General features: G+C 62.0%; 1 protein-coding gene across 1 annotated transcript in view; it reads right to left on the reverse strand.

Moving 5' to 3' along the window:
• Positions 1–1,196: 1,196 nt before the first annotated feature.
• Ntng2 (netrin G2) overlaps positions 1,197–11,803 on the reverse strand; it is a 58,745-nt gene continuing 48,138 nt past the window's right edge. Inside the window, exons 5-10 of the mRNA XM_048812787.1 lie at positions 10,208–10,234; positions 6,711–6,785; positions 5,126–5,227; positions 3,705–3,872; positions 2,238–2,445; positions 1,197–2,095 (exon numbers count right to left, since the gene is read on the reverse strand). Coding sequence (XP_048668744.1) covers positions 1,960–2,095; positions 2,238–2,445; positions 3,705–3,872; positions 5,126–5,227; positions 6,711–6,785; positions 10,208–10,234 — 716 coding nt within the window. The 3' untranslated portion in view covers positions 1,197–1,959. The remainder of the gene's footprint in view (positions 2,096–2,237; positions 2,446–3,704; positions 3,873–5,125; positions 5,228–6,710; positions 6,786–10,207; positions 10,235–11,803) is intronic.

Below are 11,803 nucleotides of genomic sequence, written 5' to 3' on the forward strand. Positions count from 1 at the left end.
TATTTTTACCTGGGCACTTTGGTCCCTCTAAGTGGGGTTCTCTGAAGATGAGTTGGAGCCTGGAGACCTGCAGGGGAACTGACAGAAGGCACTTCCTTGGGGCTGGGAGCTGACAGGCAGCCTGGTGATGTGAATGCAGTGGAGAGCGGCCAGCAGAGGGCAGCATTGGGCCTCAAGTCATATTTAATACCCATCCTAGATGCTCTGCCTTTTCCAGGTGTAATCTCTTATTATTCCCAAGGCCAAGTTCTTTCAGCTCAGTCTTAGTTTCACTCCAGGAACCTGAGCAAAGGATCCAGGTCTGTTTCCCAGCCTGGAAAGAGCAGACGCAGCTAGCAGAAGCCAGAATAAGGGGTGACCAGCAGGAATAGTGAGAGCAATTAGGAACCCAGATGGGGCCATGGTGCTACTCAGAAGTAAACAGGTAGTAGGAGAAGCCTTGAGAAGCAAGGGCAGGCAGTGGGGATGGTGACCCCCCAAAGCTGGAGTGCTGAGTGGCTGCAGAGACCTTTGGGTCCTCAGATAGCAAAGTACCTGAGTTAAACCCTGAATTCTAGGCGGCTTCCTCTCAAGACTCACTTCCCTCTCCCCTCTGCCACCCTCCCTGGTCCTCTGAAGGTAAGGGGAAGAAGTGGATGGCCTGAGGTGTATCTCTGCAGGGCGAATCTCTGGTTTCTCTGACCAGCAAAAAGGGCTCTGGCCAGGCAGGCCATGGCCAAGGTAGCAGTGTGGTTTGTGTGGGGGTGGGGGGCTGTGACCTGATATTGGACCTGAGGCCTGGGGTCCAACAGGGCTGAGATGCCACGCCCATGCTGGACAGCTGTAGAGACAGATTACAGATCAGAGCATTAGATTCGGCCTTCGAGAATTCACTGTGGGCCACTTCCTCTGGCTCCTGTAGCAAAATGCCAAGATGCTCTCGTTTGGCCGGGGTGGGAGGTGGGGTGGGGTGTGTGTGGATGGGGGACAACCTCTCAGTCTGGGGAAGCTCCTAACTTGTAGTCTTTAGCAGCCTGGCCAGGGGAAATCGCCCTGCCTGGGGAGCCTGCCGAGAGGGCTGCCTGTCAACCTCACGGGACCATCTGGGAAGTGGTGGCCCTGATAGGGAGATCATTTCTTAAAGGCTATTTTGTGGGTTCCTCCATAAGCCCCAAACTTACTGGGGTATCCATCAACACAGAAAGAAAGGCCTGGGAGGCAGCAGTGAGCACTCTTTACTCTGTTCGGTTATACACCATCAGCCACCCACGGTGACCAGCTTCCACCCAGTCCCTCCTTACAGGGGACAGTTAATACAAACAAAAATAGTTCTCTACAAAACCAAGTTTCCACCCCTCCCAACCCTTCTTTCTACCCCCAACCCCAGATGGTGAGTTCCTTGGTCACCAGGCCGCTGTGGGGCTCGGGGTCTGGTGGGTTGCAAAGGAAAATAAAGAATATAAAAGAGAATCGAGTCAGCGACTAGAGTGGTAGGCAACTGGAGTTCCGGGGCCGCTGGCTGGTGTAAGCCAGGGCGGGCGCAGGGGTGTGTGCAACAGTCCTGCGTGTATGTGAGGTCGGGGCGGGATCTGGGGGTGTTGGGGCGAGCAGCGTTTCTCCCGGCCCCCTGTCTCACGGACAGCAAAGGAAAAGAAAAGTGAAAAGAAAGAGAAATTAAGAAAAATAAAATAAAGAGGCGGCAGGTAATATAAAAGAAAAACTAAAACCCAAATCGCAGGCTGCAGGGGCAGGACCCCACAGCGCCCCAGCTGCGAAGGGAGGGCAGTGCCGGGCGGCGCGGTGCCGCGAGGCGGGAGCGGGAGGGCGGGAGGACTCTGCTGAGTAGCACCTGGGAGCAGCTCGGCCGCACCCTTGTCGCCGCCCGGCCTTGGACGCCTAGGATCCCCGGACGCGAAGCGCGGGGCGCATGGCGCAGAGCGCGCGGTCCACCCTCCCGGGACGCGGGTCCACGGGCAGAGCTCAGCAGCCCAGGCGGGCGGCCAGCCCTAGCAGCAGCAGGCAGCCGAGCAGGGTGGCGGGACGCGGGGCGGCCCCGGGCGCGCGGTCGCAGTCCAGGCCGCCGTCNCTCCGCTCCGGCTCGGGCCTCGGCGCAGTTCTTCAGGCGCACCTGCCGCCTCGCCTCCAGAGCCTTGCCACGCTCTTCCACCCTCGGCTAACGCCCACTCACCCCTGGGCTCTCCACCCCAGCTCGGTCTCCCTAGAAGTTTCCACCAGGGAAGGACCCTGCCCACTAACACATTAGGCCCCGCCCACAGGGGGGTCCCTCCCCCCCGCCCCGCCCATCCGGGCGGGCGCGCACTCCGTACTCACGGTAGCAGCCCTGGCGCCAGTAGTGCGTGGGGAGGCAGTCGTCGCACTTGGGCCCCACCGCGCCCTCGCGGCACTCGCAGTAGCCCGTCTCGTTGCACCGGTCGTGCACGGAGCCGATCTGGTTGCAGTTACATTCTGGGAGGACATGTGCATGGGCGCGCCGTCAGGGTGACCGTGGGTGCCATCCGCGGGGACCGCATCCCACCGGGCTTCGCACCTCTCCCAGCCGGGTCTCCCTGTCTGCTGGAGCCCGCGTCTGGACAGCAGGTGGAGACTGCCTGGAAAGTCTAGATCTCAAGGGAAGACTCCATCTTCCTCGCCTGGCCCTGGCGCTGTGTGGCTCGGGCTAGTCCCTTCCCCTCTCTGGACAACTGGAGGGGTACTCATTCTTTTCAGCCCTGAAGAGCTATGAGTCTGACAGGTGTCAGGCCACCAAGCATCTGTCTAGGAGGCTGTGGAGTGTGGGTATGAGGGGTGACCCCTCCACAGGGCTGCCCTCCTTCTGCCCAGCAGGATGGTGGAGGGGTCGAATCCCTCCATCTCGCAGTCGTGGAAGCCCAGTGCTCTTACCGGGATTGGAGATAGAGACAGGGAGAGAAGGGGGCACCTCTAATCTGACTGGCCCGATGTAGCACTGGCAGCAGGATTCTGTTTCCATCTCTCAGAGGAGATAGAATTACCTGAAGGCTGCTGCCTTGGTTCAGGCCACAGCTCCAGCCTCACAGCAGCCCCTCCTCTGCACAGCCAGGGCAGCCTGTGGGGGTGCACAGTGGGGCCCCCTGGCTGGCTGGCAGTGGGGACAGCCTCTGAAGCTGAGACCTGGTCTCTGCTGCACACAGGTGGCGGGCAGCCCGGGCTCCCCTCCCTGGGCTTACAGGGTGTGTTGGTTGGGTGTTATGGGTTTGGCTCTCTGGGATGGTCTGTCCCCTGTGTGGGCCCAAGGCCTCCGTGCATTTTCTTTTCCTCCACCCCAAACCCATCTTGGAGTAGAGTGTTGAGAAAGCCAAGCAGGGCCCACAGGGCAGCTGGTGTGAGCTGGGCCTCTGCTTATGAAGCACTTGAAGGAGACGCTTCAGCAATAGAAGAGGTTGAAAGCCTTTAACCTGATCACCTCCCGATCTTAGTGTGGAGTCAGAGAGGGCAAAGGACTGGCCCAAAAGCACACAGCAAGGCCAGCTCTAGAACCCAGCCTTTGCCTCTAGCTAGAGGCTCTACATCTCCAGGACCCGAGGGAAGAAGCTACGGGTGGTCGCTAGCAGAGCAGCTCTGCAGGCATCTGTCCCTAGAGGCACCTACTGGAGGGGGCCCTGGGTTGGGATTTCTGCACCACCCAGGTGGTTTCACCCAGGGCCTCCGCCCAGCCCTGCCCTGGCTGCCTGCGGCCTGCACCTCACCGATGCAGACGTTCTCGTCGTCCAGCTCAGCCGAGCCGTTGCGGTAGTAGCCCAGGCGGCAGTGCTGGCAGTGCTGGCCCCTGGTGTTGTGCTTGCAGCTGACACAGGTCACCACGTTCAGGAAGTCGATGTAGCTGCAGCGGTTGGAATGGCCGTAGCACTCACAGTCTGGGCCGGCCAAGCGGGAGAGACACCCACGGTCAGTGAGCATCTGAGGAAACTGAGGCATGGGGCAGGAAGGACCCACCCCAGGACATGAGGGGAGGGAGGGAGGCATCTTTGGAAGAGGACCCAGAAGGTGCCCCAGGCCTCAGACACTGGTGTGGCATTTGGAAAGAGCCAGGCCTTCTAGCTCAAAGCCAGCAGGACCCATGCAGTCCTGTGGTCAGGGACCAGGAAGGGCATGGGCAGCACCTGCTACCACCTGGCCAGCTGCCAGGGCAAAGTGCTCTCGAAGGGTGCCCGCACACCAGGGTGACTAGAAACTGATTCATGCATGGAGGACAGGGTGGTGCTGCCAGGCTGTGAGCTCAGGGGAGGCAGTGCCCGAGTTCCTGGCTGGCCATCACGTGGCCAGGGTTCCGCGGATGGCTGAATGCATGCACAGATGCTGGACGAGAGGGAATGAGCCAGGAGCTTCTTTCCCGTGCTGCTTTGGAAGAGGGTTGGGAGAAAACCACCTGTCCCTGTCCCTACAGGACCCTTTGTGATTAGTCTGAGCTTTTCATGGTTTTGATTGGCATCAGAGGGCAGGTTTTGCAGGGCCCTAGGCATCTCCCTGATCCCTCCTGGTCCCAGAGGGCTTCTGATGCTCGCTGATCCTGGAGAAGAGCCACCCCAGTGCCATCACGGGGCCGCCGCCAGCCCCTTCGTGTGGTTCTTAGGCTGACTCCTGCCCAGTGGCTTTGCCAAAATCGTGGCCACCTGGGGCAAGGCTCCCAGGTGGACTCCACAGGGTGTGAGAGACGCTGGAGAAGCAGCCTATGAGAGATGGGGGCCTCCCCACCCATGGGCCTCCTGGACCACCCCTTCACCTCATCACTTCAGAAGGAGGAAGGGCATCTTCCAAGTGTCCTGAAGAGCAGCGCCAGTGACCAGAGTGGCCCAGATTCTTCTTCAACCAAGCGAGCCCCTGGGCCACACCTCCCAAGGGAGTCAGGACAGGCTATTTCTGGCAGCAACTCTGCTGCCGTTGGCCTGCCCACTGTGCCCAGGTTGGCTTCTGACTCATACTTGTCTCCAGCTCCCGTGGGGCCGGAGGGCCGCGGAGGGCAGAGAGGCGCAGTTTAACCTTGACCCAGCTACTCTAGGAGGGTTTTCTGAGCAGGACGCCAGCGGTCCTGTCCTGCACCCTTTTTTTCCAGTGGAGGTGGGTAAGAGATGTGGGGGGAGGGCTGGTCCAGCCCCAGGCCTTCTCTTACCTTGGAATTCTTCAATAGGCATCACTTGAGGAGATTTGGGCTTGAGCTGGAATAGTTTGGAGCTCTTAGCAGGGGTGGGGACAGCAGCGGAAGTGCCCGCAGCTTGGAGAGATGAGAAACAAGCTCTTTCACCTGCCACTGTCCAGCTGCCCCGGGGTGGGCAGCCCAAGCCCAGTGAGAAGATGGACAAAGTCTCCTGAGATACCCTGGGCCAGCTCTGGGCCAGCCTTGTCACCTGCTCACTTGGAGGTAGGGGGAGGCCACCCTGGTGTCAGAACACATGCCCTCAGGGGGGGAGTCAGGCCCCTCTCAGAGACTGGGAGTCGAAGCACCTTGCTGCAGGTGAGCTCCCAGGGCCGGCCGGATTCCGTCTCTGAGACCATCTACTACCCATCTGGATCAATCCCCCCAAGTGACCTCTCTGCCTCCGACATCCCCCAGAGTGCCGAGCGAGACACTCCCTGTTGGAGGGTTTCTGACAGGATGAGAATCTAAGACTCCTGGCACGCCAACCCTCCGCCTCAGCCCCCAAACTCTGTGGGCATCTGACCCACCATCTGAACCCAGCACTAGCGACCTGGGCATCTGCTGTCCTTTCTGAAGAGCCTCCCTGCACCACTAAGGTGTCTGTTACTGTCCCTGGATTCCCACTTCCAAGCGTTGCAAGCCAAGAATGCGGACGTACCTGTCTCCATCGTCTGGGATCCCAGGGAGGCCCCAGCCCCTGTTGGGGGTGAGCATGCCACTGTCCCCTCTGGGAGTCTGTGGAGACTTACTGGGTCCAAGGAAGGGAAATGATGGCTTCAGCTGGCTCTACCTGTCTCTGTCACCACGGGGAGGCCTCCAGGTTGCTAGGAGCTGAACTCCATAACTGTGGGCCCAGCTGGGGAGCCCCTTGCCAGCAGAGGGCACTCAAAGCCCTGCTCGCCGCTCAGAGATGGCACAGGGCTGGGAACAGGTGAGGGGCCAGCTCCCCTTGTGGAGCTAGATGGGCCTGTTTCCTGCACACGTCCCCCCTGACTCCCCATGAGGCCTGTGTCCCCCACTCCAGTGCAGAGAGACACTCTTGGCTTGTCTTCACGGCCTTCTGCTATCCCTCCCCGGCCTAGTCTGACCAGCAAGCTGACCAGCTTCCTGCCGCTGCCTGGCTGAGCCACCGCCCAGCCGCCCTCCCAGGTGCGCGCTCCCTTCTCCCTCACCCGCTCGCCAGCACCCTGTAGGTCTACCTGTCCCCTCTCTGGGCTCCGTCAATGCCTGTGATGAGGGTCCTGTGAACCGGGCGGCCAGTGAGAGGATTCCTGTAATGAGGGCAGTGTGGCCACCTGACTCTGACACCTGGGGGACTGTGGTGTCATGCCCTCCACGCAGCTGAGGCTGGCTGCAGAGCTCGGGCCTCCCCTCCCTGCTCTGGCCTGAGCTCCCAGATGCTTGTCTCTCTACACCCCTCCCTCAGTGCCTGGGATCTCCGTCCCACCCCGGTCCCCAACATGTGCACCTACTACCTCTACGAGGGACAGAGGGGCCCAAGGAGCTAAGGAGGGGCTTCTGGGGTCCTAAGGCCTGTCGCAGGCCCTGCCCCCCATACCTTCTGCACTGGAGGAAACCTGGGGCTGGGGGGAGCTCTCCCCGAGAGGGGCAGCTGTAGATGGCCTGGTCCACTCTTGCGGGGAAGAAGAGAAGAAGTCGAGTTATGCGAGGAGGTGACACCACCACACACCCACAGGCCCCTCATAAGAAGCAGCACTATGGAGGAAAGGCTCTGTCTACACTGGCCAGAAGACCTGGGTCCAAATCCACTACAGAGGCAGCATCTACACTACTGCAGCCCTGGGAGGTGCACGCCCATGCACACACACACGCACAGTCATGTGCACACACACACACGCACACACACATGCACACGCACACACTGCTAGACACCAGGGGGCCCCCATGCCTGAGAATCTGCGAGCCCTGGGCAGTCCTTCCTTCTGTGGAAAACTTGAACCTGGGGACTCTTCGACCCTCCCTGTGTGGTTCCCATTCTGACCAAAGGGCAGTGTTGGACCAGGTCCTGCGCCTGGCCCAGACTCTCTGCCGAGTTTCTGGCTAATGGCTGCAAAGGACGATGCGTGTCCTGGCAGGGTACCCAATGTGTCCAGAGGCTCCCTGACACCTCTTTTCCAACCCCCAGCCAGGGACCGGAGTGTCCTCTGCCATCTGACCCACCTCCTGGGTCACAGCCCTCCCACCTCCCTCATTTTCTCTGGGGACCCGACATGGGTCGCCTGCCACACACCACAGTGCTCATCTCTAAGACCAACTAGGCACAGTGGGCAGCGTGGGCTGGGCTGGGGACGAGCTGCTCTGAGGGCATCCGAAGGACAAACCCAGAGGGCCGGGGGGGCTGAGGCTTCCCACTTCCTGAAGGGGGCACCCACAATGAGGACGGAGGAGAAGAGACAGAATCTGCAGCTAACGTGGGCAGGACCCTTCCCAGCTGCAGCGAGGGCCTTGGACGTCAAGTTGACATTAGTGTGGCCTTCAGAGAGGAAACCATGCCAGGGGACTCAAATTGGCAAGGGCTTAATTAGAGCCACAGTGACGGCAGCCCTCAGGCACCCTAACCCTAACCCCCTCCAGGGCCTAGCGGGGAGGGACTAGCAGCCCGCCCGTCAGCTGAGGGAGAAACCTCGGGGCCAGGGAGTCTGACCAGAGGCTAAAGGCCTGTTGGAAGGGCTGGAGAGGCCTGGGGCTATCTGGGGGCCAGGGTCTGGGGAGGGGAAGCCTCCCGCTGGGCTGTCCAGGACACGCTCAGGAGTGTGAGAAGAACGTTCCCGAGACGTTCCTGAGGCCCATCCAGAGCTAGGGAGCCAGGAAGCCAGGCCATAGAGGTGGTGCCACCTCACGGCACCCAGGCCCGGGCATGGGTGGCAGAGGGGGCAGGGGCAGCTGAAGTCGGGGAGCCCTGAGCTCCCGTCCAGCATCTTCATAATCCTGAGGCCTTGGGCAGCTGCTCTTCCTTCCCTTCCTTTTCTGTTTTTAGAACAGCTTTACAGAGGTCCAGTTCACCACCACAAACCCTGCCGCTGCTTCCTAAGCCTCAATCCCACTCCCAGCGGGACTAGGAAAATGACAGCCTCCGTCACCTCCCCGCAGAGCAAGGGGCACAGCACGGCAGAGCGCAGCTCTGGGCTGGGCGATGCCTGCTCTCACCAGCTGGAACATCACCCTACCCACGGGCCTTCGGGCGCCCTGGGGGCTCCAGGTTAAGGCTCTAGGGGAGGTGAGGACCCTAGACACTGAGGGCTCAGCCCGCTGGCTGTCACCCTGAGCCACCGCTTCCCTTAACACTCGCTGCCTGGCACAGGGCGCAGGAGGCAGGGCCCACAGCCTGCCCACCCAGATGTTTGTTCTTGAGTCTGGAGGGAGGGTGTCTCCTGCTCCCAGCCAGGGTCCTAGGGACCCTCATCATGCAACCCTCTGGGGTCACCACTCTGACCCCTGTCTCCTTTCATGCTCAACCTCAGGGTCTGCCCTGCACCCCTCACGCCAAATCAGAAGCAGCTTTGGAAGAGGATTCAAGGTTGCTCAGAGTGCCCAAGTGGTGGGGAGGGTGGCCTGGCCCCCCATGGGAACGGGGCAGACCCCCTCCCCTTCCTGGCCATTTTGCTCCTATCTGCCCTTCACTGTAGCACAACCGCAGTCAGGAGGCCGGGTCACTTATGTAGGAAGCCCCGACTTCTTCACCCCAGCTCTGCCCGGGAGGCTCCTCTGAAACACTATGGTCCCATATTAGTTTGAGTGTCAGGGTGTCCCTTCGACCACTGGCCCCCCTGGCCCCTTGGCCACACTGGGATCAGGACCCTCCCAGGAGTGCCTCAGAGGCCAGGGGAAGAGGACTTTGGGAGCGGGAAGTGATGCCTGGTGCCTGGCTGGGGCCTGATGACAGGCTGGCTCAGCGGCCTGGAGGTCCCCTTGGGCCACACTCTGGCACGCCAGGGCACGAGTGCTTCCTACTCTAAGAGGCGAGCCCTGCCCGGGGCCAGGAGCAGGAGCAGTGGGTAGGGGACACTGGGATCACAGGCACCCACCTGTGGGCAGTGGGGTACTGGGGACTCTGGGGGCCTGGGCAGTAGATGTGGAAGGGGTGGAAGCGATGGGCTCCCCGCTTATGGCCACGGGGGCCACGGGGGGCTGGGGGGCAGGGTCTTTCCGGGACCTGCCGGTGCCTGGTGAGAGATGGGAAAGCAAGAGGAGGTGAGGGTCGGGGGGAGCCGGGCACCACCAAGAAGACATTGTGCCGATGCCGGCTGTGCAGACCCGCGTCCCCTGTGGGGCCCTCTCTGCCCACTGGAGTCCCCGTGGGGGGGCAGCCAGGTTGGGGAGGGCAGCTGGATGGGGTATGGCCCACAGAGCTGTGGTAGAGGGTGTCAAATGTCTTAGAAGCACTTCCGAGATTTGGGGTTTGCCACCAGCCGCCTGTTTGACAGGGGCCAGCCCCTTCCTGCTGGCTGCCAGAGCAGATGGCAAGCCCTGCGCCCCCCGGGGGGGGGGGCTGCCAGGAGGGCGTAAGTGAGCTAGTACCGAGTCCTAGTAGCCGGGTGCCTGGAGCCCTGGGGCCTGGCGACCTGTCCAGATGGTAGTAACAGCCGGTGGGAACCCCCGCCAGCACCCTCAGCCTCCTCATGACTCCCAGGACTCCTTTCCTGCAGGTGACCCACCAGTCTGAGCTGCCCTGGGAGTTGAGCTGAGCTGGAAGGTGGGGGGCAGGATCTGTCACTGGCAGGAGAAGAAGGCCCCCCTTTCCTTGCCTAGCAGGAGAGACTCCTTCCAGATTTGGGGAGAGAGAGAAGAAGCCAAGGAATGAGTGGCGAGGGGAGCAGGGAGTGGGCCCAGGGGTCTAGGGGACCTGTGCAAAGGCCCTGAGGCTTCCAAAGCAGCACTAATGAAGCTCCTGGGGAGAAACGAAGTTGCCGGAGAGAGGCGAGGAAGCAAATGAGGGTGATGAGCAGAGGGAGCGCAAGGCCAGAGGGACGTCCAGCCCCTCCCTTCTCTGCTGCTCTTTCGGGACATACAAGGAGGCTTATGTAGTCTACTTACTGCCAAAGGCGGAGCCCGCAGCGGCACCTGTGGGGAGACAAAGGGTCACAGAGCTGGCTGTGGGGGCAGAAGGGGACAGCTGTCTCCTCCCTGCAGAGGAGTGAGTGGCAGGGCAGGGTGAGCCCTCGGAGGTGTCCCTCCTTCCGAAGTCCCAAGCTCTGCCCCACTGCACTGCGGCAGGAGGAGCGGCCTCTGGGCCCGGGGACCTCGGCGGAGGACGAGCCCATTTATTCCCACTGCCACCAGAGAGGAGGGGCCCACTTTGCAGATGGAGAAACCAAGTCTGGGAACTGTGAGCCCCCACGTGTCCGTGAGTGCCAGGCACCCCCTTTGTATTCGATTTCAGATTTGGGGCCCCACAGTGCAGGCAGGGACACGGAGGTGGCCCAACAGCCCGCCGGGAGTGCCTGGCTGCCCTGTGTTGAGGGGTCTCCGCTGGGCAGCGTGAGCACCCCTGGAACGGCAGCCCCACATGGGGTCCTGATGTCCTGCCCTGCAGGGGAGGAGGGGGCGTGGGGAGGAGGCCACGGGGCGAGGCCAGGCGCACCCTGAACCGGGCTTCCTGTGCCTCAGGAGGGAAGGAGGCCTGGGGTGTCTGACCGGAGGGAGGCCTCCCCCAGAGCTGGGGACAGAGGCACAGCCACAAACAGTGGGCAGGTGTTCCTGAGAAAGGCGGGTGGTGGCCCTAGGGCACATGGCTGTGGCCCCCACAGTCCGGGGAGGCGGAGGACGAGCGCCCACACCCGATTCCCTTTACCACCCATGTGGGCGGGGTGTGGAGGGCCAGGCAGAGCTGACTGCAGGGAGCTCAGATGGACAAGGTGGCCCCCCACTGGGGCCTAGAGGGTGAGGGAGCAGTGGACAGGGCAGAGGAGGCTCCAGGCTGCAGGACAGTCACAAGAGACGTCAGGAAAGGGATGTGGGGAGTTGGGGCTCAGGGGTAGGGGATAGTGGGGTTCTCCCAGCAGGTCTGATGAGTAGGGGTGCGTTCGGAGGGTTCCCAGGGCTCTGAAGCAGGTGGCCCCCAGAAAGGATGGCCTGAGGGGAAGGTGGGGGTGGAGGGCCGTGGGGTTCCTCAGCAGGGCTGAGGCAGGTGTGGGCGGGGGCTCCAATCAGGTGACCCCCGCCCCGGCAGCTCCCCTGGGGACTATGCTACTTGCTGGGATGGGGTCATGGAGAGGGGAGGAAGGGTGGACCTGGGGCTGGGACCAGCTGCATCTCCTCCTCTGTCCTCTCCCTGTTGCCCCAGAGGTAGGGAACCCAGTGACACAGCACCCCTCCTCCCAGAGGTCCAGGAGGACCCCTCCTTCCTGGTGACGCCTGGGGAGGCAGTGGGGGGCTGGCTCCAGGGCTGTCTCCCCAAAATGGGAGCTGTCCCATCCACCCGCTGTGGAGAGGAGCGGAACCAGGCCAAGGCCAGGGCTGAGGTCTGTCTGTCCATGCCGGTCAGATAGGCGAGGACTCCCGCCTGGGGCGAAGGTGGGGCGCGCGTAACAGCAGGCCAGAGACCTGGCAGTGGACGTGGGCAGACAGGAGGCCCTGCAGAATCCTTCCTGGAATGGGGGAGAGGAGCTGGGAGTGCGGGCAGGGGGGGGG

Source organism: Marmota marmota, unplaced genomic scaffold, assembly GCF_001458135.2.
Source record: "Marmota marmota marmota unplaced genomic scaffold, marMar, whole genome shotgun sequence".
Taxonomy (NCBI): domain Eukaryota; kingdom Metazoa; phylum Chordata; class Mammalia; order Rodentia; family Sciuridae; genus Marmota; species Marmota marmota.